The 27,723-nt window shown below is 39.5% G+C and overlaps 1 protein-coding gene across 3 annotated transcripts in view; it reads left to right on the forward strand.

Moving 5' to 3' along the window:
* The window catches only part of dennd4c (DENN/MADD domain containing 4C), a 48,406-nt gene that overhangs the window by 11,177 nt on the left and 9,506 nt on the right, over positions 1-27,723 (forward strand). For all 3 annotated transcript variants that reach the window (XM_083542286.1, XM_083542287.1, XM_083542285.1), the window contains exons 2-20: positions 7,027-7,337; positions 12,923-13,175; positions 13,272-13,341; positions 14,713-14,882; positions 15,170-15,411; positions 15,566-15,632; positions 15,802-15,860; positions 16,368-16,512; positions 17,342-17,517; positions 17,641-17,741; positions 18,150-18,365; positions 20,708-20,853; positions 21,126-21,164; positions 21,859-21,989; positions 23,558-23,690; positions 25,735-25,941; positions 26,131-26,259; positions 26,676-26,808; positions 26,952-27,101. In XM_083542286.1, the coding sequence (XP_083398412.1) occupies positions 7,039-7,337; positions 12,923-13,175; positions 13,272-13,341; positions 14,713-14,882; positions 15,170-15,411; positions 15,566-15,632; positions 15,802-15,860; positions 16,368-16,512; positions 17,342-17,517; positions 17,641-17,741; positions 18,150-18,365; positions 20,708-20,853; positions 21,126-21,164; positions 21,859-21,989; positions 23,558-23,690; positions 25,735-25,941; positions 26,131-26,259; positions 26,676-26,808; positions 26,952-27,101 (2,866 nt within the window). In that variant the 5' untranslated portion in view covers positions 7,027-7,038. The remainder of the gene's footprint in view (positions 1-7,026; positions 7,338-12,922; positions 13,176-13,271; positions 13,342-14,712; positions 14,883-15,169; positions 15,412-15,565; positions 15,633-15,801; positions 15,861-16,367; positions 16,513-17,341; positions 17,518-17,640; positions 17,742-18,149; positions 18,366-20,707; positions 20,854-21,125; positions 21,165-21,858; positions 21,990-23,557; positions 23,691-25,734; positions 25,942-26,130; positions 26,260-26,675; positions 26,809-26,951; positions 27,102-27,723) is intronic.

Consider the following 27,723-nt stretch of genomic DNA (forward strand, 5'->3'; position numbering starts at 1 on the left):
CAGGGAGGGGGAAAGCAAGCACATGCTTCCCCCTAAACACTAGAAGCCAGCCAACTAAATTTTTTTTTCTTCAAACTGCTGCATCACTAGCATTATGCGTTCTCTTCTACATACACAAGGTCACAGACGCCCCCTCGGTGCCACCGTGATTGTGATTGCCAGGGGAGAAAATCTGCCATTCCTTTCCTCCAGATGTGCGTTTTTGTGATATGAAGGACAACCAAAACCCTACCACGCAAACTGTTTGCTTTTCTTTTTGTGCTGGCCAGCATCTGTCCCGTGGCTCATGGCCATGAAAGGATGTGGCATTATCAATCTCTTTGACAGCAGAGAGAATGTTTTTTTAAATTTATTTTTCATTTTTTTTTAGGAGTCTGATAAAGATGATGAATAAATTGTATTGCTTGTGTGACTGAAGACATAAAACCCGACAAAGTCATGCATAATCGTTGCAGAAATGGCCGATGGCATTTGCCTGTCTCTCATTGTCTTTTTTTTTCTTTTCCTCTATTCTCCTTTCTCACCACTTGTGGAATGCGTTTGTATCCCCTGCCAGTGAGACACTAATTAACGAAAGCTGCAAATCCGATGAATCAGATCTCTGGTGGCCAAGTCTCTCGTATCAACTTAAATCTTGAGAGAAAGGACTCTTCTTGTTTTAGTTATTACTGGGCCCATAGTCTCTGTTCTCCTCCAGAACAGATTGTCTTCTGCTTTGATATAATGACATCCTGAGCAGGTCGAGCATTGACGGGAGCCCTTTCATTTCCTAGCCTTGGTGTTCATGTAGTAATCTCTTCCACAGCACTTTGCTGTCAGGTTGGAGAGTAGTTGCCAAGGGAACAGCCAGGGGATAATCCACTATGGCAGTGTGTGAGCAGTAAGCATTAAACCTCAACTTTAACTGCACAGTCGTCTCTTTGGGTTCAACTTGACTGCGTATGAATTTCCGCTGCAGGTTTCAAATCTTCTCAGTTAGAGATGGAGAACTGATTGAGGAAGAACATCGTGTGTCTGTGCAACTTTGCAAATGACTCGTGCTACAGAGTAGGGTTGCACAAAATGCAAGACTGGAAACTTTCCGTGGGAATTAACTGGAATATATATGGGAATAAACTGGGAATTTAACCGAATTTCAGGTTGACCAATAACAGGGAACTGAAATGTTGTTGGAAAAACAACCAGATTTAATGCAATTTCAGTTGAATTTCTACCCTGTACTTTCACCAATCACGTGCACACAGCACACTTACAGCAGGGATACTAAGGCCATACACCCTACATGCCCTGTGTGTTCCTCCATAACATCACACACACCATTTCTTTAAACCTACATACAAAATAATGTTGAAAAAAAGGCGATCTTGATGATTATTCACAGAAATTACATTAATATTGCATAAATGCATGTTTAAAACTTTCTTCTGCTGTGTGGAAGCTATTGTGCAACAACATTCATACTAACAATTAAATCAAAGTCAAAAATGGCATTTAAAATAGAATTTCTATTAGTTTGCATGCATGCCAGCTTATGACCAAACAAAATGTTTCTATTTTTGTATATGGTACAGTTTGTATACATTTTCCCAATTTTTAAAAAATAAATTCCCATCAACTTCTGGTAAGTTTCCAACTCTGAATATTTCTCGAATTTCCAAGGTGAGGGTTTCCATAGAAAGTTTTTGGAAATGTACTGAAAATGTTCTGCCCCTTTGCAAGCCTACTACAGAGTACTGACAAATATCGATATGGTTCCTTGGCGTATCCTAAATTGAGTTAAATCTGGTTTATTGCTGTGTTTGTTTGTTGCACCTCACCAGGAATGAACGCATGCTTGGCAGAGGGTAGAACCCACCCAGCCAGGAGTTTGAAAATTGAATCCCATGACTCAGTGTTTCCTCAGAATTTCTGGCTCAAAGCATCCTGATCATATGCATCGCACCATGATAGTGTTTTGTAAACGAATTCGACGATATCTACACTGTGACTCAGTGGCTTTGCGCTCGCTCGGGCTGGTTCCGATTCCAGATGGAATTCTTGATTAATCATGTAATTTGTGGTGAATGTTTTTGCAATTTTGTTTGCTAAAAATAGTACCGTTTGCATTTCCCCCCATTGGACAAAGATGTACTGTGTTCTGGCCTTTCTGTAATTGCACGGTGGGGATTTTGGCCATTTTCGCTAAATGTCAATTGGTGTATAACTTTTTAGAAGAAAAAAAGTCTGCCGAGTGCTGGTGCGACCCTGCGGCTTGGGTTTTTGATGTTTCCTACCATTTGGCTATCGTGTTCTTGTTTGTGATCGTTCACGAGGTGTACGATTCCTTTTCCAAAACAGCACAGTCACAAGACGTGTCACATTTCTGCTAGATTTAATATTCTTTCTGTAGTAACTAATTTACAGGAATTTGTATTGCGGACAGACGGGTTTTTACCAAAGAAAAATGCAGGGGAGATTATATGATGTTGTTTCATTAAGATTATTACCAAAAAAATGCGTTAAATAGTTGTACTTCAGCAATATGTGGTCATGTAGAAACTTCCCTGACTGTGGATTAATGGCTGCTCAAGTAAATGTTTTTTTAACCCTTTCACAATTATTATTTTTTTTTTTTTGCCGTCATGTGACCTCTCTGTAGATGGAGTTTTATATTAGGCTTCATGAAATGTGATTTTTATGTGAAGAGCTGGTGGTCAAATTGTGTCCTTGTTGTCGTGCAGAGCAGGTCAAACCCATTCCTGTTCCCAATTGCTTTTCTAGAGAGGTCATTAGTTTGAATTTGCACATATGTTTCCTTGATGCATCAGCATAGACAAAAATGTTATCTACTATTCTGCCATAGATAAAGACCAGACTGCAATCTCTAGTATCCATTCATGCAGAAATTCTGATAATTCCGTTGAGATCACAGAAGTTTTTTTTATTTAAACAGCATTCCACGCTTTCCTACAGTTGCTGTCTGTGTGGAGTTTTGCGTGCTCTCCATGTGGGGTTCCTCTGCAGCATGCTGCATGTGAACGTATAGACCGGTGTCCTAAAATAGACCGGTGTCCCGGTGACCGGTGAAATTCTGAACCCGACACTGCTTCTGCTATAGGTTTAACAGCAGACAAATTAACCTGTGGTGTATGGGAGATGCTAGAGGCAATGAAACGCTGGCTTTGTACCTGGAAAACTAAGAAGCTTAACTCCCACTTAAATAAAATGCTTTGTTCGGCTTATTTATACCCGCTGTGCTGAGAGTATTATGAGTTGCAAATCTTCACTACAGTATTGCTTGGGCTGTAATTAGATTCCAGAAATCTGGACAGGTAACACAAAAGACACTACTACTACTTCTTTCGGCTTCTCCCATTGGAGGTTGCCACATCGGATCATCCGTCTTCATACCCCCCTGTCCTCTACATCTGCCTCTTTCACCCCAACCACCTGCATGTCTTCCCTCACCACATCCATAAACCTCCTCCTTCCTGGTGGCTCCATCCTCAGCATTCTCCTACTGATATACCCCATGTCTCTCCTCTGCACATGTCCAAACCATCTCAATCGTGCCTCACTCAACTTGTCCCCAAAACGTCCTACATGTGCTGTCCCTCTAATAAACTCATTTCTAATCCTGTCCATCCTCGTCGCTCCAAACAAAAACCTCAACATCTTCAGCTCTGCTACCTCCTGCTCCACCTCCTGTCTTTCACTCACTGCCACTGTCTCTAAACCTCACCACAGTCCTATAAACTTCCGCTTTCACTCTTGCAGATGCTCTTCTATCACAAATCACTCCTGTCACTCTTCTCCACCCACTCCACCCTGCCTGCACTCTTTTCTTCACTTCCCTAACATAACACAGACGACACTGCAGATTGCAAAATGGAGGAACGGGGAGAAGATTTAGTTTGTGGAAAATTTTTAAGCAGCTTTTCGGGAGACAAGAAAACCACATTACGATAGTGTGTGAGATTTAATAATAAATACATGACTGAGAATAATTGGGCTTTATTAAACGATTACTTTCCCATAACCTACTCAGCCACTGCGGGGTGTTTATTTATTTTTTAACTCACTGTATTTGTATTTTGATGCAATATGGCAATTAAATGCACTAAACGGGTTAAGTTTTCACCGATATACTGGTAGGCATTTTCAGCAATAAAAATTGACATTTTTCTAAAAAGAAAAACAAATAACTTGTTAATTTTAAGAGACTTATTTATTTTATCTTATTTGTTTAGTGTTGCTCTTCAAAAAAAGAAAAAGTGCTTATCCGATCACATGATTAATCGATGGAATAATCGATAGAATACTGGATCTACTAAAATTATCGCCCCCTAATTATCGCCACTTATCATTTAATCACAAGGACAAATCAAAGCTGGTGCTTAAATTGTCAGCATAAGTCGCAGAAAATCAAGACCTGAAATTTGTACGAATTAAAGGTCAGTATTTCAGAATAAATTGGGAAGTGTTTTGTTTTTGCTTGCCATTTTCATTTAAATCCCATTTTATTGTGTAAAACTTCTTTCATTCTTGCTTCTGCATTTATCTATTTTGCTGATAATTTAGAGGGAAACCAATGTGAAAAGGGCTCCGTTTCCCCCTCGACATGAAAACACTAATCATCAGCCACACTGGTTTAAATGGTAGTTTGCGTTCTTGCACCGTCCGTCACCGTTGTGAATTGGTTTTGTGATCTCGAAGTTAAACACTTAATGGTCCAAATCACTATAGAAACCCTTTAAAGTATGGTTGCTGATGGTTCATGGTAATAGGAGCAGACAAGCCCAGGCTGAGACACTGTTTCCATTGTGTGGTTTTACAGTAACTCTCCTCACACACATCACAGAGCTGCTTTGGGATGTTTCTGGAAGAACATTACTCTTTCCGGTCGCCCTTGGTTACCCTGCGTCACCCTCGACAGCTGAAGGGAAAAGGTGTGGGGCGCTCATTGTTAAGAATTTTTATGAGTTTCTGCTGTTTGTGGGAACATACAGAGGCAGAGGAAAAATGCAAGGAAGCTAACTCTTGAGCGAGTCTGTGTGGCCCAGCCTCATATTGCAACTTTATGTTGCTCTAAACTTGACCCATGCTGAATAAATATCACGTGTAAATGCTGGCAGTGACCATATACGTCACGGTAATGGGTACATTCCTACACTAAGGATTGAGCCAATGGCATTTTTCATGAAGGCCGCTAAACTATAGCAGTGTTTTGCAGGATGTACTCGAGCGCCAAATAGTCATAAGCGAACTGCTGTCATGCACGCTTGCTGTTTTAGCACAGCTTCCTGCACGAAAGTGACAGATTTCGAGAGGACTGTACACTGGCGTTTATCTGGCTTTGATCGTGCACTTGGCCAACATCTTCTAGTTAAATTCCTCTAATCTCTCTTTCATGCATCGAGCAGAATGACTGATGAAGAAGATAAAGAGGAGCATACTTTCTTTTTCCATCCCAGTCTCCCATCTTTTTTTCATTTCTTCGAGAAAAACGTCTCTACAGAGACGGTGTAGGACATTTTAAACCACTTTCTTTCTAAACTAGGTGTTTGTGGAAGCAGCTTCAGCTTTTACCCTCATCTTTACACCGCTAGCCCATATATCGTGCTGTTTGGGCTGTTATTTAGTAACTCGTTTGGGGGCGTGTGGAAGAAATAAACGTGAAACGATACGACTGGTAAACATGATGTTGTTTAGCGGTGCTTTAAGGATCTACAGTGGCATGCAGTATGTCTGTTAAATGACTAATGGGAGTGCAGGGACTACTGGTTCTTGGCACATTCGGATTATTTGTAAAAGGGGAAATAAGCAAAAGCTGATGTTGATCTGGGGAATTTTCTCTTTGAATCAGTGATTTTTAGTTATTAATACAATGCTAAGCACAATGGCATGATTCAAATAGTGACTTTAAAGCGAAATTCTGAAGCTGTAATGGAGCTTTTCACAGTCTCTTAATTAACCAGACTTGCTTCGAGTCAGCCATGTTAATTACTACTTTTAATAATGAGCTAATTAGATTTCTAATTATTGGTTGTTTGCTTTGTCTCGGCCATATGCACTCCCCTCTAGAGCAGGGATTAGCATGCGTTTGAAAGCATTGTGGTCAAAATAATACCCCTGTCGCATTTGAAGGTCTTATTCAAGGGTTGTGAGCAAAGTTTTTTTTTTTTTTTGGTTTGTTTTTTTTTTTGTTATGTTTATATACTGATTTATGGCTTAATTATATTCTTAGATATGAAGCTATAATATAATCTTTTCTGCTTTTGAACTGCAAGTATATATGGTTAAAATTTTATGGCTATCTATTTTGACCCATTGTTTAGAGAAAAACAGACCTTTATTTTGTCTGCCCGAGTGTTCATAAAATTCACCCAGCTTTAGAAGTGTGCAGGACATGAGAAAAGCACATTTGCTTACGGTAGCTGTTACTTTCACGTCACACAAACGTTATCTAGTCGACATTCGACCTGTGAATTCGCAAGATTGTGGCCTCTATAGTTATAGTATATAATAGTTTATAGTATATAAAATTTATTATACTCAAGTGTGGATTCATCTCACAATTTGCTTCTAATCTCTCTGCCAGTTAGAAACGTACTGTTGGCAGCTCCGTCGTGTTATTTGTAATATTTCCAATGTGCTCGTTTCAACCCTGCAAGCAAGCAGCTGTTGTCCATCATATGCATCCATGAAAAGATCTTTCAGCTCTTGGAGCCACGATTAAAGACTTAAGAAGCCACTTACTGTGGCTGTGTGATCACAACACACAGGCTTACCTGTATTTATACTCGCGTATTGTTAGAACAGCACGTAAATAGGAAAATATGACCATAGCGAGTGAATGACGTTTAGACACATACGCGGTTTTAACCAGTTTGGGGGTTCAACTAAATATAAATTTCATTAATATATATAAAAAATAAACAAATGCAAGTGAGCATGACCGATGAATTCTTTCTGACTAAACATTTAGTCAACCACATAAAGCAATTGAAATTCTATGGCCTGAAAGTGCAACTTCCTCTCTTTCAGGCACGTCCAGCCATGATTGAAGACAAGGGTCATCGCGTGACGGACTACTTCGTGGTGGCCGGGCTGACGGACAAGTCCACACTACTGGAGCAAGATCTATCCGAGACCAAATCGAGTGGACCTAAAGCTCCCATCATTGATCTGGCAGTGATCAACAAGTCAGCAGGTGAAACGGTGCCCGAGGGTTATACATGCATCGAGAGCACCTACAGCGGCCAACCGGCTAACCTCAACCACGGCAGCCTGAAGAGCCCCGAACTTTTCCTGTGTTACAAGAGAGGTCATGGGAAACCTTCCTTAAGCGATGTTGGGTGAGTGCATACATGATCTCTAATACTTAATATCTTGGAATCTGTCCTTGATCAGTGCGCTACATCTATTTGAAAGCTAAGAAGGTCAAGAATTTATTTAAAATGTTATTAGAAGTGCAGTTTTAAAACATTTTAATTTAGAGCTCAACACAATTGATGCTTTAAGGCGTATAGAGGTAAATAATTCGGAAATGTATTAATACATTGAAATCGAGGCAGCAGTTAGGGTTTCTGGACAACCACATTTTATACTGAATTATATGAACCTCTTAGCTGATCTTCAGCCAAAGTTACATTGGGAAGTTCTATTTGTACTCCTATAGAGAACTTGTAGAGGATCTACAGCTAGTGTCAATGGAGCAAAATTGGTCATTCTCTCTTGTCAACTAGAGTAAAGCATATTAATCACTGCTCGGGAGCTCGCTGGTGGTGGGAATTGTTTACCAAACTCCAGAAAAAGTTTACAGTACATATTAGGGGTGTAAGAGTACACAAAATACACGGTTCGTTACGTATCTCGTTTTCAAGTCACGGTTAAGGGGAAGAAATGCAAAACAAAATAGCTTGTCTTTTATTAACTCAGTTTATTATTTACATATTTAAACAACAATTTACATTTTTAAAACAATTTTAGATGAAATGACTGCTTTGTTAGATAGTGTGTAAAATAATTTTATATTTTATTCAAATAAAGTAAATCTAAGTAAAGTGATTCAAATAAATGGAAAAATTTATTGAAATATTTTACATTTGTTAGACCCCATTTGGTTAATCCAGATGTGTGTGTGTGTGTGTGTGTGTGTGTGTGTGTGTGTGTGTGTGTGTGTGTGTGTGTGTGTGTGTGTGTGTGTGTGTGTTTTACATTTAATTTTCTAAAGATATGTTCTACTGAACTGTTCTACTTATTTCAGCATACTTTAACAAATGTCCTTATTTCTTCCTTCATTCATTCACTTCCTCGATATGTGGAATTGTCAGCATTTTTTTTTCTTTTATAGAGAAATTCTTGAAGCTGGGGATAAAACTCTAAAGAATCCATAGCGTTAGCTAACTGCACTAACTCTCTAGTTTCTTTTTATACCCCTGGCATTGTCGTGTATGTTTTTAAGTTTAATAATAAGAATGAATGCACTCTGAGACTCTGAGGCAAGGTGGAGACTAAACAAACTTGCGGTCCGCCACTTAATACGTTCCTGAGGGAATTCGGATATCCACTCCGATGTTCCGACGTAAAAACGATTGCAGCCTCATACCGAAAAAATCCGGTACGAATGCGGAACGTTAATGACGTAGCCCATAACCATAATCTACGTGCAAAAATACACATTTAAAATAGAAGTAAAAGTAACGCCAACTTCATAGTGACTGTTCATGCCACGAGCTGGTAACACTTGTACAGTTAAATTAACTTAACACTTCCAAATGGCAGGTGCGCCTTCTGTTTTTTCAGTTATTTACTTCCTTTTTTGGTCCGTGCTTTACTGAGAGCAGTGCAGCAAAACAGTATGAGTGCAAACCAGCTGGCGAAGCTGACAGTTACTGCTCTGTTTATCAATAGACAAAGAGCACACAATGTGTGTGGCTAGTTTGAAAGAGCTCTTGCATCATCTTGAAGTTCTACTCGGCTGGTTGTAGATATGTAGAGAAACCGGTGACAGGCGGCATGAACAGGCATTCGTACACCCAGTGCTTCAAGGCTAACCGTCTCTTCTTTTCCCCTCTCTCTCTTTCTCTTTCTTTCTTGCTCATGTGTTAACCTTCTCTCAGTTTATTGGTTGCGTCAGACCTTTTTTTTTTCTTTCTCTCCCCGGTGCAGATCAGCAGATTTATTAATTTCATTGTACAAACAAAATGGAAACTGTTTCTCTTTAGGAAAGTGAATGCTTTCTGGACACATCCTACCTCCAGTGCTCTTTTTCGCTGCAAATTGTGCAGTGCCATAGGAAAAATGGCACGTGACCCACGAGGCCAGGCTCTCTCTCTCGCTCTCGAGTGTAAACAGAAGATTAAATGTCACGCTAAAGATGCGATCCAGCAATTGCTAAAGCATCAGATAACTCTGTGATAACTCAGATAGCAGATTTCACAGTTATATAGTCTTTAAAGGCGATTGCCATTTATTGCTTATTACTCATAAAAACTTTTTTTTTTAATCTTTATGCTTATTTGATTGAACAGAAAGTGTTCTCAGTGCCTGCTTTGCGTTTTCTCTGCACTGTGGGAATCTGCGTTTGGCTGGTTGATGGAATTGTTTTGCGACGTTTATGGGTTTTATGTTGCAGTGGTGTTCTACTGTTCTTTTACTACGAGGTAATCACAGCGCTGTATTCATGCTGACATGTTAACCACAGGGCTGATCTGCACGCTCGCATTTGATCATGAAAACGAGGTTTTCTTATAGTTTAGAGTTCCACACAGGCAAAATACATAGGTATGTTTTTTTATATTTAGAAATCATGGTACTATAAGGTACAGTACATGAGGCTTTAGATGAAAAGATGCCTGATTTTGCGTTCTTTGGGTATTTCCTGCCAATTTTATGTTCGTTTCACTACCGGTTCTTTTGTTGTTCAAGGCTCTTATGCACTTCTCTCCTCTGCTGTTATTAGAGTGCCTCCTGCTCAAATTGATGGCAATCTCCCACTATGACCTTATCTGTGATTCACATTAGGCTTCTGTTATTGCCAGAACTAATTTCTTGAGTTAGCAGGGACACAGACGTTCACCACCGAGAAGAATACGAAGTCTACGTATTTCGTTCTAATATTCTGTTCTTTTCTTCACGATTCTATGGCAAGCATATAATTATTTACAAAGAATTTACAAAGAAATGAACAGTCCAGAATTTTTTTGGTAGGTTTAATTTAACAGAAAGAATAAAAATTTTAAAAAGAATAATACATTTTAATTATATATACATTATATATAAATATATATACATACAAATTTGTATTCTGACTCCCACACACCCAAATTAGTGTCACCTAATATCAACTTATGTGCAAAAAAAAACCCTCCACCACCACCATGGGCAAGAACAAAGAACTGTCAAAGGATGTCAGGGACAAGATTGTAGACCTGCACAAAGCTGGAATGGGCTACAAGACCATCAGCAAGAAGCTTGATGAGCAAGAGACCACTGTTGGCACGATAATTCGAGAATGGAAGAAATGCATGATAAGTCAATCGCCCTCGCTCTGAAGCTCAATGCAAAATCTCACCTCATGGGGTGAGGATGATTCTGAGAAAGGTGAGGGATCAGCCCAGATATACATTCGAGGAGCTTGTTAATGATCTAAATGGAGCTGGGACCACAGTCGCCAAGAAAACCATTGGTAACACACCAATGTCTCTCTGCTCAAGGATGCACATGAACAGGCCCGTCTGGAGTTTGCCAAGGAACACCTGAATTATTTAGAGAAGGCTCGAAGAGAGTGATGTGGTCAGATAAGACCAAAATTGAGCTCTTTGCCATCAACTCGACTTGTTTGAAAACAGAGAAATGCAGAATATGACCACAGTTTCTCTGCTAAGGGTACAAAAAGACTTGGTTGAGAACCTTCTGGCCTCAACAAGAACACTGGAGATCTTGTAGCCCATTCCAGCCTTGTGCAGGTCTACAATCTTGTCCCTAATGTCCTTTGACTGCTCTGTGGCCTTTCCAATCGTGGTAGAGAGGTTTGAATGGAAGAGGTTGATTTGGTGACTGGTGTCTTTTATACACACGATGATTAGATATTAGGAGCACTTTCCTAAAGGGAAAGAACTAATTTGGGTGTGTGAAAGTCAGATTTTTGCTAATTTGGTACAGGATCATCCTTTCACATTTCGCTTGATTTTTTTTATATTAGTTTTTTATATTCTGTCTCTGTTAAAATAAACCTACCATAAAAATTCCAGCCTGTTAATTTTTTTTTTGTAAGGGGGTAAACTCTCAAAATCCGCAGGGGATAAAAGAATGATTTCCCCCACTGCACTTCCTCATTCTCGGTCATGTATGCTCAGGACTAATGGGTTTACACGGTTTAAATGAGTCATGGTTAATGTTCCTGCTCTTATTGTGCTCACTTTTTGTGTTCGTTTTTTTTTTTTTTTTGCACTGTGTTCAAAGCCAGTTTCTTAAAAGGAATAAAAATACTTTAGAAATATATTTACACTGGGCAAAGAATTGTGGACACCACACGATGAGATTCATGTGCTTTTTTTTTTTTTTTGGAACATCCCATTCTACATTTAGACTCCATTTTTGCTGTTATACCAACCTCCAATCTTCTGGGAAGATGTTCCACTAGATTTGGGACCATGAGAGTATTAGTATAGTCAGATACTGATGTAGGGTGAGGGGTTCTGCTGTCAATGTTCCACTTCATTTCAGAGGTGTTCAACAGGGTTGAGGTCAGAGCTCTACAGCAGGCCACTCAAAATCTTCCACTCCAAACCATGTAAACTATATCTTCACTGTCATGCTGCAACAGGTTTGGGTCTTTTAGTTCAAGTGAAGGGAAAATGTAATGCTGCCACATCCAATGACAGCCTACGTAATTGTGTGCCACCAATTTAGGGGAACAGTTTGGACAATAACTACATATGGCTGGAAAACCTGGTCATAAGTATGGTATTCGCTTTTTGATCATCACGTTCCACATTTAGTCCCAATTTGCTTTTAAAATTCCCTCCACTCTTCTAGAAAGATGTTCCACTAGCTTTTGGAGATTTCTGCTCATTCAGACATTAGGGTGTTGGTAAAATCAGGTACTGATGTAGGGTGAGATGAGGAAGCCTGGGGTGCAGTCAGTGTTTTGATTCATCCCAAAAGTGTTCAGTAGGGTCGAGGTCAGAGCTCTATAGCAGGAGATCTTCCACTCCAGCCCATGTAAAGCATATCTTCAAGGAGCTGGCTTTGTGCACAGGGGCATTGTCATGCTGCAGCAGATTTGTCTCCTAGTCCAAATAAATGGAAAATTTTATGCTAACATAATTTGTGTGCCTTTAACTTTGTAGAAAACAGTTTGGGGGGGGAAAACACATATGACTGGAAAACTCAGGGAGGGGTGTGTGTGTGTGTGTGTGTGTGTGTGTGTCTGTCTTACAATCTTGACTCTGTACAGCACTTTCAACAACTTATTTAAAAAAAAAAAAAACAACTTTAACTTAAATACCTACCAAATAAATCATCTCTTGAGCAGTTGAAAGGTTTTAGTACTTTAGTACAAAAGCATGTGGTCACTGTGGTTTCTGAAGTAAAATGTTTTAGCAGTTAAATGTCCTGCACTCTTCAGACTGTGGAGCGATGTGGAAGTAATGCATTCTGGATAAAGTGAGTCATGGCCTGCCAGAACCTTTCACATGACTATTGTTTAATTGTCAGATGTCTTCTTGAATTAGAATAGCTTTGATTTATTTTTTTTTTCCCCCAAGATGAGTTCAGAAGTGCAGAACACAAACGGTTCTCCAAGTCACGCACTCCAACACTCTCCTACGCATGATGTAGTTTTAGGCATTAAAAAGTGGATTTTCGAATTAGTCATTGGCTTTCCATTGCGACTTTGACCCTTAATAATGTGTGTTCTGTGTGTTTGTCTCAGTGTTATATATGAAGGGAAGGAGAGACTGATCCAGGGCTGCGAGGTGATCCAAGCCACACCGTACGGCCGTTGCGCTAACGTCAACAACAGCTCGACTACATCACAGCGCATCTTCATCACGTTGCGTCGCGCCCCGCCCGTCCAGCCTCGAAACTCCTTGGCCGTTACTGACATCTGTGTGATAATCACAAGCAAAGGCGAGACTCCTCCACACACTTTTCTCAAAGTGGACAAGAACCTCAACTGTGGCATGGTGAGACCTCACAGAGACATAAACGTTGGATTATTATTGTTAATAATGATTGTGTGTTTTTGTTACAAGAACGTTACTTTTTTTAAAAATTCCCAGTGGGGTTCCAGTGTGTACCTGTGCTATAAAAAGTCAGTCTCCTCTTCCAACTCTATCTCCTACAAAGCAGGTAAGTTCACGATTTTGTTGTCTTTTTTGCAATCCTACTCATGATTTTTTAAATGAAATGTCTGTTTGTTTAACTCACCCTCAACATTTGATATGGTCAGAACTTTGTCTTTCTAACACGGCTAACATCCAGTCAGCATCTATTTTTCGGGAATGTGAACGTGATTTCTATCTCAGTACAGCTTTTAAGTCCTGGTAGTGCACTAGTGTAGCATTTCTGAGCAACCAGGCACTCAATCTCAGTTCCACACTGCACACTGAATGAATGAAAGGAAGTCCGTGGATAGGCAAACCAAGCATTGGTCAGTACCTGCACGTCTGGATAATTCCAGGGCCATCAACAGAAAATTATTTAAAGAAACATCATGCATTTCTGTAAATAATTTGACCTGAAGGCAGTTTGAGAAGGATGAGCTTTGATGATAGTTTTATATTGTTAACCGTCTGATTAGTTGTCTCGCTTGGCTTGATTTAAACAAGAAGGCAAAATTCAGTTAAGTAGCTTAAGTAGGAAATCGTATCAGAATCTTTGAAAACTGTATCTGAATGCACCTGTTTTCCACTACAGTTTTGTACTTTATTCTCATGCAGCACAATGGCACAGTAAAAGGCCTTTATTTTTTTCTTGTAAGTCATATCATATTCTTTTGAATTACAGTGAATGCCCTGTGCTCATCTTTTGTCGCTTTCATTAAGGAGCTTTAAAGGGTTGCATACAAAATGACAGAGATGCCTACCGTACATGACTCAGGATGCTAGTTCTGCCCTTGCGATTAGATTAGAGCCTGGTTAATATTCACAGAACACACAACTCAAGTCTTTATCTTCACAGAGCCTCACTTCCTGTCAAGTGTGGTCTTGTTAATCATTAAAAGACAAGACTTCCTGACTGGCCTTATATTTGCCTTTTACTGTGTATTTTTCGATTTGCAATGATCGACATCCATGAGTGACTACCACAAGTACCTGAGATTAGAATGAATTCTACTGTGTGTTCAACTGTTGCTAGCGCGCCATTCACTGTACAGATATTCGATCTGTTTATTACATATTTTATATGTTTATTTTATCTGTCGTGGCTTGTGAGTGATGAAATAAAATAATGGATAGATTCTCAGTCCAACACATTTTAAGGGTAAAATTGTTTATTTCAACCATTCCAAATAGATTAATAGTGGGTCTACAGCTCTGGATACTTGAATAATCTAAAGTATGTTTAATGTTAATAAAGTGTCTCATCTGTTCCAGACACGGTGCTGATAAGCAAGGCTGGATTTCAAAAACATTTCATCTGCATGTGTAGTTGATAAACTCAGCAGCCACAGTGTTATTCTGCCTGTCAGGGTCCTGAAAGATTATTTCTTCCCTTCAGGTCTGATCTTTCGTTACCCAGAAGAAGACTATGAGTCTGTCCCCCTTTCAGAGTCGGTGCCTCTGTTTTGCCTTCCAATGGGGGCCAAGATCGAGTCCTGGGCTCCCAACACACAGAACCCCTTACCCGTTTTCTCCACATTCGTCCTAACCAACTCTTCTGGGGAAAAGGTATCAAAACATTCTTTATGAAACAACGGCTTCCATTTGCACGCACTCACATTGCGAAGGTGCATTTATAATTCAGACAGTTACTTATTATGCAGGGTCTGTTTTTAAAACGTTTTAGTTTGACAAGAAAATGAAATCCACTAAAAATCATGTAGGAGGTGCATTTATCCTTTAATTTATGGAGCAGGCTTAAGTGTCTAGGCTGTGTTGAGTCCTATCTGAACTTTTCAGCCATCTGCCAGGACTCTATAAATCCTTTAATGCAGGAAAATCCTTTTGTTCTTCAGGTCTATGGTGCAGCCATCCAGTTCTACGAGCTCTACCCAGCTGATAACCTGACCGAGAAGCAGAAGATCCAGCTTGGACTTCTAACCACTGTGGACAAGAAGCTCATTACTAATCGCACAGTCAACACCAACAAGTGCATCTGTCTTCTGTCTCGCTGGCCCTTCTACCAAGCTTTCAAGGAATTTCTTCTGTTCCTTTACAAGCTCACGCTCAACACGGTCAACCCTCTGCCTATTGAGAAGTACGTTATTAGCATTCCTGCAGGATTTTTTGTTTAGATTTACTTAGACATTCTTTTGTTATGTGTGTGATCTTTCTTTGAAATAACACAAGCCACTGGTTTCGCACTGGGACATGTATTAACCTGTTTGCTTTCCTTTTATTTTCTCTTCTAGACACATCTCCCATTTCATGCACAATGTGCCCTTTCCTTCCCCACAAAGGCCCAGAATACTCGTCCAGGTATAGTTAATATTCCATATATAGTATAGTGTGTGTGTGTGTATATATAGTATGTAAGTGTGTGAGAGAAAGAAATGGTAGAGAGTTATAAGATGCTGAGGCTATCAACTAACAACTTTAAACTGCTTCCTGTTTCAAAGACATTAAGATTTTTTTTCTAATGTCTTAGCTCTCTCTACATGAAAGCATTATGCTGTCCCAGCCCGTATGTTCACCTTTACCACTAAGGTAAGTTGGCAATTGCATTAGAGATATATATCTTTTTGACTATTCATTTATTATTTGAAACCTTGAAGTATTCAGTTGCGATTGCGCTGCTGTTTGTATTCCTAAGAAAAAGGATTTTCCAAAAGCCTTGCCTTGTCAAATGTGGCAGATTCAGCCCATTCTTGTGTTCAAAATTTCCATCTATTTTAATCCTAAATTGAAGGCAAGATGAGGTTAGTCTTAAAAATCCTAAGCAATAGTTTAAAGTTTAGAGTTTCGGATGTTTTTCCTTTGCACGAGTGTCAGCCAAATTGGAAAGAAGGAATTGCTGACTCTAAGTCTCCACTGGATGCAGCTGTTCCACTCTCCTTTCTGGATTATGTATTTAGTGTGTGCTCTGTTTCAGGAATGAAACCAAGGACGAGCTGCCACGTCAGAGCAGTTTGATGTATATGTAGCATTACACAAAGTTCTGGGATGGATATTGTAGCTGGTACTTTTGTTACAATTTTATTTCTTTATCCACAGTGGTGCAGACTATAGCACTCTGCTTACAAACCTGGGCCCAGAAAACTGTGCCACGCTGCTGCATTTTGTAATGCAGGAGAGCAAGATACTTCTGCATTCCCTCAGACCGGCTGTACTGACTGGCGTGGCTGAGGCTGTGGTCTCGGTGAGTTGTGTGTATGTGGGGTTGCACCTTGTACACAGTGCCTTTTGAGCCTGATGACATTAAAAAAAAAAAAAACCCCGATTGAAATGCCTCTACAGTGCAAGCGGTTAAGTTAGATACATTATGCATACCATGAAATGCCACCAAATAACATTAGATATTATCCAAATAAGAGAATTTTGTGAAGAGAGGATTGGACTACAGTATTATAGAGAGGGCACCCGTAAGCAGCATCTCTGTGGGTGCAAACACCTTAATGGCAGCAGACAGAGAAGGGTGGCGAGACTTAAAACTGACAGGAAGGCTCAAATGACTCAAGTAACCACATCCAATCCTGCCAGTCAGGAACAAGAATCTAAGGCTACAGTAAACTCAACAAAGCTGAAGAAATTGGGGGAAACATCAGCTTATCAAATGAATCTCAATGTTCTCAACGTTCTGCTGGGACATGCTGGGTCAGAATTTGGTGGCATTTGTGTGTCAAACAGTTCAGAATGGTTGCTGGTGTGGGCAATGTCACAAACTTAATTAATCTCTGGTTCCATGAACATGACTTAGTTCTGTGTACTTTAATGGCCATCATAATGTGGTAAAGCACATCGGGGTAGTAGAACTTGAGATTCACGGCTTAAATGTGCAGCAGAAATTCTGCAGTCATTGTAGCATCCAATCATTTTATCAACTAGGAAAGAAAATATTATGAAATGCGAAATTTTCTTCAGGTACATCAAAGGCACAGTATACCAATCACCCATGTGCTAAAAATCTCAATACTGTCTGCATTGGAAAAAGATGTTTGACATTTCCATCCATTTATCTTTCTTTCCAGATGATCTTTCCTTTCCAATGGCAATGTCCCTACATCCCTCTGTGTCCTCTTTCTCTGGCTGGGGTTCTGAATGCACCCTGTCCTTTCATTGTCGGAGTGGACTCCAGATACTTTGACCTTTATGATCCCCCACCAGATGTGGTTTGTGTGGACCTGGACACCAACACTATTTATCTGTGAGCTTCTGTGTAAACATTTAAAAACCATTTTAATATCTTTATTAGTGTTCAGCAGCTGATAACAGCGTCAGCATTTTTTTTTTGTTTTATCAGCCAAATAAAATTGTATTCTTGCAACAGGTCTGATGAAAAGAGGAACTATAGCTGGAAGAATCTCCCTAAGAAGCCTTGCAAGAGTCTAATTAACTTGCTGGTCAACGTGCAACACCATCTTACTATTGGTGAGAAGGTTCTGTAATGCATCGTCTAGAAGGACCTTATTCTTAGCACTTCTCTTATTAAATATGGAGTCTGAGTTATGATAGGATGGTTTGCTTTGAAAGTGGCAGTTAAAGTGTAAGAGAGTTTGACATGGAGAAAATCAATGCTATCAGAGGAAATAAAATGAACATTTTTGTGGTCTCTAACTCTGTAGCCTTGTAGCTCGTCCAATAGCTAAATAATGTACATATCATAATTCCACAATAAAGGTTATTGCTACTGAAATGACGTGTTTCAATGTTCAGAAAGTGGCAGCTAAATAACTACAGACAATTTTTTTCTTTTTAATTTTTACCATATATTATTGTCATACAGTATCTGTTTGATGAACGCCTTCTCACCAGTGCTTACTTGTATGCTTTGTACAGTGAGACAGACCCCAGATTTCTCAGTGGTAGAGACGCCCCAAATGGAGGCTGATTTTACGTGGCATAAGAAGAAGATTGCAATCGAGATGGAGATTCAAGAAGCTTTTCTGCGCTTCATGGCCTCAATATTAAAGGGCTATCGATACTACCTCAAACCCATCACAGAGGCACCATCTGAGAAGGCCACCGCCGCTGACTCCCTCTACGATCTGCAGGGTAAAGGAAACCTCAAACGAATTCACTACATGAGAATTGGTTAACATTATAGCTTATTGAATTGTGTAACTGGAGATATAAATGTAATTCTTACTTAAAAATAAGTGGGTAAAATATTCAGAAAGGATCTTTTTGATAATAGATTAATAGATAATGATGTACAGTGCATACACAAAGTATTCACAGCACTTCACTTTTTCCACATATTATGTTACAGCCTTATTCCAACAACGGATTAAATTAGTGATTTTCCTTAAAATTCTACAAACAAAACCCCATAATGACACCGTGAAAGAAGTTTAAAATCTTTGCAAATTTATAAAAAAAAAACCCCAAAAAATAAAAACACAAGTATTCATAGCCTTTTGCCACGACACACAAAACTGAGCTCAGGTGCATCCCGTTTCCACTGATCATCCTTAAGATGTTTTTACTACTTGATTGGAGTCCACCTGTGGTAAATTCAGTTGACTGGACATAATTGGAAAGGCATACACTTGTCTATATGAAGTCCCACATTTAACATTGCAGGTCAGAGCACAACCCATGCCATTAAGTCAAGGAATTGTCTGTAGACCTCCAAAACAGGATTGTATCGAGGCACAGATCTGGCGAAGGGTACAAAAAGAATTTCTGGAGCATTGAAGGTCCCAATGAGCACAGAGGGCTCAATCATCCAAAAATGGAAGAAGTTTGAAACCACCAGGACTCTTCTTAGAGCCGTCCGGCTGGCCAAACCGAGCGATCGGGGGAGAAGGACCTTAGTCAGGGAGGTGACCAAGAACCCGATGGTCACACTGAAAGAGCACCTACATTTCTCTGTGGAGAGAGGAGAACCTTCCAGAAGAACAACCAACTATGCAGCACTTTACCAATCAGGCCTGTATGGTAGATTGGCCAGATGGAAGCCACTCCTCGGTAAAAGGCACAGGACAGCTCACCTGGAGTTTTCCAAAAGGCACCTGAAGGACTCTCGGACCATGAGAAACAAAGATATTGAACTCTTTGGCCTGAATGCTAAGCGTCATGTCTGGAGAAAACCAGGCACTGCTCATCACCTGGCCCCAATACCTTCTCTACAGTGAAGCATGGTGGTGGCAGAATCATGCTGTGGGAATGTTTTTCAGTTGCAGGAACTGTGAGACTAGTCAGGATTGAGGGAAAGATACAGAGATGTACAAAGACATCCTTGATGAAAATCTGCTCCAGAGTGCTTAGGACCTCAGACTGGGGTGACGGATCATCTTCCAACAGGACAACGACTTAAGCGCACAGCCAAAATGTTCTTATGAATGTTCTTGAGTGGCCCAGTCAGAGTCCAGACATGAACCTGATTGAACATCTCTGGAAAGATCTGAAAATAATGAATTGAATCCATTTTAGAATTGCTGTAACATGGTTGTAACATAATGTGGAAAAAGTGAAGTGCTGTGAATAATTTCCGGATGCAGTCTAGAATACAAAACAGTAAAAGGCTTCGTCATGCTCCAATAGTATTAGGCTGCTTTGCTCCAATTAGGGGAAGTTTTTTCATTTACAGCATGCAAAGGAATTTTATGCCATTTATTTATTTTTATTTTTTTCTTTTAGCTTTGTGTAGTGCAGATTGGTGTAGTCCTTCATATGGCTGTGTTGCTCAGGTGTTCACATACTTTTGGAGAGGCTGAATAATGAAAAATGCACAATAAATACACATTGCATTTAAAACCATTAATGTTAAATATAAGTATAATAAGTAATTAAATTTTTTTTAAATCCATATACTAAACATTTATTTTTTTTCACATGTAGCTATATTAAAAATTTGTCTCGTTCCTATTTTTTTCCCCTTTGGCTTAATGTAAATCATAGCTTGATCCTAATTTTGCTGGCAGCGATTTTTATTTTTATATTTTATATTTTTAATAGGGTTGTCCCTCTATCTTGTGAGTTTTGCTTGATCAAAAACAAAAATGCTACATATTAACACATGGGACTTAATCGCTCTAGGCGGTTTTAGAAACATCGGCTGAGTTACCAATCATACCTCGTTAAATATTTCTGTTGCACTGCTAAATGTAGTTACTGTTTCAAAGCCTTGACTTATTTAAATAATATGACTGAGTAAATTATAAATGCATGTCTGCTGGATGCATTTAGAAAAGTGTAATTATAAAATGTATGCTTCTGTGGTCCTGTTGGCATATTTTTAACACATTATTGAAAACCTTTAGTTTTGATGATGGTGCACAGTTCCAGTTCCAGCCATGTTGCTCTGCAGTCGTACATCTACAGTATATTGATATTGTGCAACACTACAGCTAAAAGCACACCATGTTGATTGTTTTGCTCTTCTGCTTCAGGTTTTTTGAAGAGTCGGGATCGTGCTCACCAGAAGTTCTACACTCAGCTCACCAAGACTCAGTTATTTATTCGCTTTATAGAGGAATGCACTTTTGTCAGCGACAAGGATACTGGACTTGCCTTTTTTGACTACTGCATTGAAAAGGTAGCTCACACACGTACACACACTTCTCCATTATGGCACAAAAAAAAAAAAAAAAATCCTCTGTCTGTTGCCAGAGGCAACAACAATTTTTTATTTACCTTCTGACTGAACGTGCACATTTCCCTCCGCTTTCCCCCTTTAAAATGCGCTTTATGATTTCACAGCAGAGGGTTTTTGGACTTGTGTATGTAAATCACCTTTTATTTGTAATGTTATCACGAGTAGCACAGTTTCCTATGATTGAATCGGTTCCTCTCTCACTTTTTTCATAGCTTTTCCCATCTGATAAAGGAGCAGACAAGGGCACAAAGGTGAGCGTACATTTCCCTGAAAAATCCCTGTGCAATACTTTCCACTATTCTGCCATCATCATGACGCCCTTGAGGACAGAGAAAAATGTCCGGCTAAGTCTCGAGGCATAAAGGAGGAAACGCTTCTTTTTTTGTTGCTGAACTGAGCACGGTTTTAATGTAGAGTCTGTTGGACTTTTGGTAACATAGCGGGCTCCAGATCAGCTTTTCAGGAAGATTAAGGCCAGATGGCCGTTGCTGTTCTTTTGCAGTACCATCGGTTTAATGGAGTAAATAATTAACTCCGCCATCTGCTGTTGTAAATGTTGGCACATTTTTAATCTAAACACATTCAGCCATAAAAGACATGGAAAGTCCCTGTGAGTTCGGGGGAATTAGTGATCATTAAATCGTGGGTCAGTATATAAACAGTGTTGTGAGATGAGCATAATAAAGGCTTAGTTTTTCTTTTGAGCAATTGTATTTACATGTGCATCATGAACTGTTAAGGATTTTCACAACTCAAAATGACTGTAGATGATTTATTTGGCTGTTCATTGTGTCATGTTCATGCTTACCTTTTTCAGGAAAACAAAAGTGGAGACACTTATTGTTAATCATTAATGTGCGATATTTCGAACATTATTTATGCAGCATGAGATCTCAGAGGAAATGTGAGGATATTCGTGGACTAACAGGTGACATTTTCTTGCAGGTAGAAGGAGAGCTATCCGACGACACCAGGCTGGTAGAACTGGATGAGTCCCAGAAGAGCGAGCACACTGTGTTCATCTTGCCCCCAGAACCTCCTCCTGATGATGGCCCAGATTCTCCTCCAAAATACATGTGTGTCTCAAACACACACACACACACACACACACACACACACACACACACACACACACACACACACACACACACATTTCACTTATGTTATAAGTACAATTTTAAGCACATTTAAAACGCCATGGTCTTTTTTTGTTAATGCATTTGCTACATTTATTCCAATAATTAAGCTTTTTTGTTTTTTTGCTTTCGAGTTAGTTCATTAACATTACAACGGTTTATATAGAAAGTGATTTATACTGCTGTTCAGCCATTAGCACAAGGCTAGCATCATCTGTTTTTATACTTGTCAATACAGTCAGCTTCCTGGCAGCCTTGAGGCAAATTGGCAACGATTGCAGATGCTAATGCCGGTTACTCTGCCTGCTGCTCAGTGACTTTGGGTTTTTACTCGCCATTCCACTTAGCATTTTTCTTCCAGATACGCTTGCTTAATAGTTATTCCACATAATTTTTCCACTCCTTAGGAAGCAGACTGTCTGAACTCATCAAATACTTTATTAGGAACTATATACTAATGGGAGAAGCCGAAAGAAAGAAAGGGGGGGGGGGGGGTATTTTGGAAACATTCCTTTGAGATTTTGGGTTAGTTTGACATGAAGGTTGTGCATCACAGATTTGTTTTTAGCCACATTTTCATGCTTCAAATCTCTGCTTTATTTATATATATATCACAGAGTTGTTCTGAGGGATTCAGATGCAATTTCAGACAGATTTTTCTTATTGACTGGTACATTGTCATGCGGCAAGTGGCCATGAAGGGATGCACATGGTGGACTACAATACTCAAATAGACTGTGGCTTTTAAGTGATGATTGAACGATATTAACCGGCCCAAAGTGTGCCAATAATACATTCACCTCTACCAGCCTGTAATGTTGACACAAGGCAGGTTGGGTCCATGGTTCATGATGTTGGTCTGTACAGAAATCGAGATTCAATAGACAAAGCTATCAAGGCTACATTTGTCTGTTGTTGTTTTTTTTTTAAAGTCCAACCTCAGCTTTCTGTTCTTTACTGACAGAAGTGGAACACGGTGTGTTATTCTGCTCTTATAGCTAATCTGCTAGTGTTCCAATGTTTTGCATTCTGAGATGCCTTTTTGCTCACCGCATTATCTGAGTGATTATCTGAGTTCCTGTAATCTTTGTCAGCGTGAACCAGCCTGGTCATTCTCCGCTGACCTCTCTGATCAACGAGGCATTTCTGTTTAGAGAATTGCTATGGGTGTTTGTTTTCTTCTTCTTCTTCTTTATTATAGCATAGAGTAGAGACTGTTGTGTGTGAAAATTCCAGACCAGCCAGTTATAGAAATACTCGTCTGTAACCAGCAATCGTACCACATTCAAAATAACTGATCACGTTCTTCTCCATTTTGATTATTTATATAATTAGTTAGTATGATTAGTTTATATAAACATTCGCTGAAGTTGCTGACTATATCTGTGTGATTTATGCATTGAATTGCTGTCACACTATTGGCTGATTAGATCATTGCATAACCATAACCCTAATAAAATGTTGTTAAACCTTTTTTTCCTCCCTTTTTGTAACATTTTGTCTTTCAGCTATAAGGGCTTCCCTCGCTTGCGGCTAGAGTTATTTGATCGTCCAGCTGAGCTGAAGCCAGCTCTCAGTACCAGAGTTGCAGGTGCAAGTGTCTCCAGCAGCCCTGCACTCCTGGCTAAAAGAACTAAGCAGGTATGTACACTATATGCACACACACCCTCTATGCTGTACAGTAGTCTATTATAGCCTGTAATGTGCAAGAAAATTGCTGAGTCATTCTCAATTATCTTGTTGTTTAAATCAGTGACTTTCTGGCTACTAATGAACTAAACAACTTTGGCTGCATAGCTGGCAATCACACACTGGACCCGTGACCCAGAGTAAATATTTTTGGTACACAACGATTCAATGTATTTGCTGACTCGGTTATGTTTACAGAATATACCAAGTTATATTTAAAATATAAGAAGAAAGTTTTGGGTTTTTTAATAATTATGGATAACTTTAAACATTCATGTAATGCAAAGACGTTTGAAGTATGCCATCTTAAGCCAGAGGTCCATGTGTGCTGTGTGTACTCCTTAGCGACTTTCACAGGTTATGTTTATGAACTGACTTGTATGCCTACAAGAGCGATGCACTACCCAAAATCCAGAAATAAACTACAGCTTTAACTGCCAATCCAAAGCAGTTTTGGCTGTACGGTTCAGCTTGGTCGCCAAAAAATGTAGAAAAAGAAAGTATTCCATATGGTGCATAATTAGGACCACGGTTTAGTTTAGACACACAAGTTGCATGAATTTCAGTCTGATCCTTGAGTTTGAGGTCGCACTACCACATAGAATGCAATTTGGATTATATCGCAACATATCACAGCAGTCAAGTGTCTGTTGTTTAAATAGAAATAAAACAGATATTGGATCATATTTTTCCCAACAGGTTATATTGAAGGAAAGAATACACGAGCCCTTCCTGATTAGCTTGTGGGAAAATAAAACATGAACAATGGCGCACTGCTTCCACACCACCACTGGCACTTGAGGAGGCAGATGAAATTCTTGCAATGCAGGAGGTGGAAATGCAGGAATAGAGCAAAAGATTTGTCCCAGGAATGAGACCTTAGTGCTTGAGGTGTGTACCTCTAGCTAATATTGAATTGGAGACTCAAATGCAGAGACCAACATGTTTGCTTAACATCACGAGCATCTTGAGTAACACATCCAATTATCTAGCACAATCTCTCCAAAACCATAAATTAAAGTTAGAAAGGTGAAATTGCTCTCTAAAAATATAAAAAATAATAAGTAGCAGTAGTAGATTTCATATGCCCTAAATAAGGCCTCAAACCTCTCAAGGGAAGCAGATACCTTTTATAATAATGCAACTGAAACGGCATCATGGCAGGTAGTCCAAACTGGCATATACATATACGGTTTCTGTGCATAGTTTTGCAGGGATCAAAGATTTTTTGCTCAGCTATCGATCATTTGTTTGAACACCATCGATACTCGTGCGAACGCATTAAACTCAGATAGAAGAAAATTTGGATGAGCAGATTCCTTTGTTTTTAATTTTCCTTTGTGCCGGAAGCCCACATTTTCACCCTCTGTAGACGAATACAGAGAAAGACAATCTAAACACAGTAGGGCACAGTCGTATCCGTTTCTTTTTGTACTTCTTCGTCTCTCGTGTTCGACAGCTGTCTCCCTTTGAACACAAAGAAACACATGCAGCTGGGTGGAGCAGCAGGATATTGGTATATCGAAGGAGAGCTGATGCTACATCTGCAACGTGTCCCAGTGTGGAGAGGATCTCTGGAGCAAGTCATGTTATTTTTAGGCCATTGTTGAACAAAGAGAGAAACTACACTCCTTTTACTGAAGACTTTCATAAAACATGACATTTTTTTGGACAGGGACTTCATGTTAATTAGAGGACTTTGCGTATGTACTGTATGAGCAAGTTATAGTAAACAGTGTGATCTGGTAAAGAACCTCACTTTTTCCATTTAGCCCTTTTTGTCCAAGTTTATTGTTCTGCCTTAGATGTTTGGAATGTATTTAGAAACCGTTTCATTAATTTTCAAGTCCGATTTCTGAAACTTTTTAAAGAGAACAAGCCTGAAATCAACTTGTCCTGGCTAAGCTTGTGGGTGGAAAAGAATCCATATTTGTTACATTAAACATAATATGCTTAATATCCTAATGTTGTTCTGTTTGCTTCTTTACTATGATAGGAGGTCAAGCTGGCTTACAAGAGGGCAAAGCGCTTCTATTCGAACCCTCAGCTGTGGGCTAAGTGCTTGTTCAGCCACTGCTATAGCCTGTGGTTTATCTGCCTGCCTGCGGGTATGCGTTTGGCTCACTCCAAACCCCGTGCCATGCAGCAAGCGCTCGATGTCCTGCTGAAGATGAGGAGCTCTGAGGTGGAGGTTCTAGACGAGGTTAGTTTGTTTTGTGGGCCTAAATATTTGTGTGAAATCTGTTTGTTGTTGACTTTTTTTTTTAATAATAAAAAAACAAAACAAAAGCGTCTGATTTTATGGTCTAATACACCGTTTATATGTTTTTACAGATGTGTTTAAATGTGGTGTTAAATTTTTAAAGGAAGGTTCACGGTGTGTCTGTTGCAGGTGTGTTACCGCGTGGTCATGCAGCTGTGCGGGCTGTGGGAAATGCCAGTCATGGCTGTGCTTGCCCTAATGGAGATGAAGAAGGCTGGGGTCGAGGCCAATGCCATCACTTATGGATACTACAACAAGGTAAGGCTTTCATTCAAAGCATCACAGGAGAATCACGGGCACCGAGCTATTTATTTGCCGCTCAAACCTGGTCATATAAAAAAAAAACATTAATGATTGTACTAATCAAAGACGCATAAATTCCGACTAGAATTCTTCAGATTTCAATGAGCGGTTTAATTTGTTGGTTTTGTTGCACATTTCCAAAATATCATGTTAAATAACCAATGTCTACAGTTTTTTGCACGAGTTTACTGTCGTTAAAAAGGCAAAATAATTAGATTTCTTTTTCATTATAACATTCCTGTTTAAATAGTCTTGACAGCACAACATTAATTGTTTGATATAACAACACTGTCTCTTCGTATAAACTACTGAGTCACCATCTGTACAGAAATAATATTTGAATTACAAAACCGATGTGTGTGTGCTCGCAGGCTGTCCTGGAGAGCCCTTGGCCCAGTCGAAACTGCAGCGGCCGCTTCATGTGGACTAAACTGAGGAACGTGGTACAGGGTGTGGCCCAGTTCAAACAGGCTCAAGCAAAAAAAGCTCCTCCTATTACAGCAGGTACGAGGGAGATCACATGAATAATATCAGTTTGGCACATGACACTTGATTACATGGCTGATCTCCACCTTGCCCCCAAACACCGCCTGTACAGCATCAACCAAACTTGTAGATATTTATTGAGGATTGTTCTCGGTCTGTAGTAGTGTCTCTGGAGGCCATAGCAGACGGTGAAGGAGACCGACTCAGCCACTGCAGTGCCGACAGCTCCAGCGAAGCTAACGGAGAAGAACACACACTGTTCTCACGCGGTCTGATTGTGGCAGACAAAAATGGGAGTCAGTGTAGTACAGGTAATACTCAGCATTAGCATACATTAGCATACATTAGCATACACACACGCACATCTCATGCCACTTTCTGTATTCAGTTTATTTAGTTTTTTTTTATTATTGTTCCACAATTTGTTAGTATACTATAATACACAGTATATCAGGGGTCACCAACCTTTTTGAAACTGAGAGCTACTTCTTGGGTACCGATTAATGTGAAGGGCTACAGTTTCATACAAACAGTTTTCAGTTTGATCTGAAATAACAAATTTGCTTAATTTAATATGATATTCATCTATGTGAAGACACTGATTATGTTAATGATTTCTCATAATAATTATCATCAATGATTTAACAAAGTAGGAAACATCTACTTTTAGAAAAGGCCCGGGGGCTACTCATGTGGTCCTTGCCTGCGGGCACCACGTTGGTGACCCCTGCAGTATATTATATGTATATTATACATATATAGTATACATTGTATATAAACTACTTTCTCAAAGAGTTTGAGGGTATTTATCAACTTTGTAGTCATCATAATCATAGTTATTGTTCCTCTTATATTGTCACTTCCTTAATGAGTTTGTTACTCCATAATGTTTCATATTTGAGTGATTTTAATATCTCATCCTTTTGAGACAAT

This window comes from Silurus aristotelis (genome assembly GCF_946808225.1).
Source record: "Silurus aristotelis genome assembly, chromosome: 5".
Classification (NCBI taxonomy): domain Eukaryota; kingdom Metazoa; phylum Chordata; class Actinopteri; order Siluriformes; family Siluridae; genus Silurus; species Silurus aristotelis.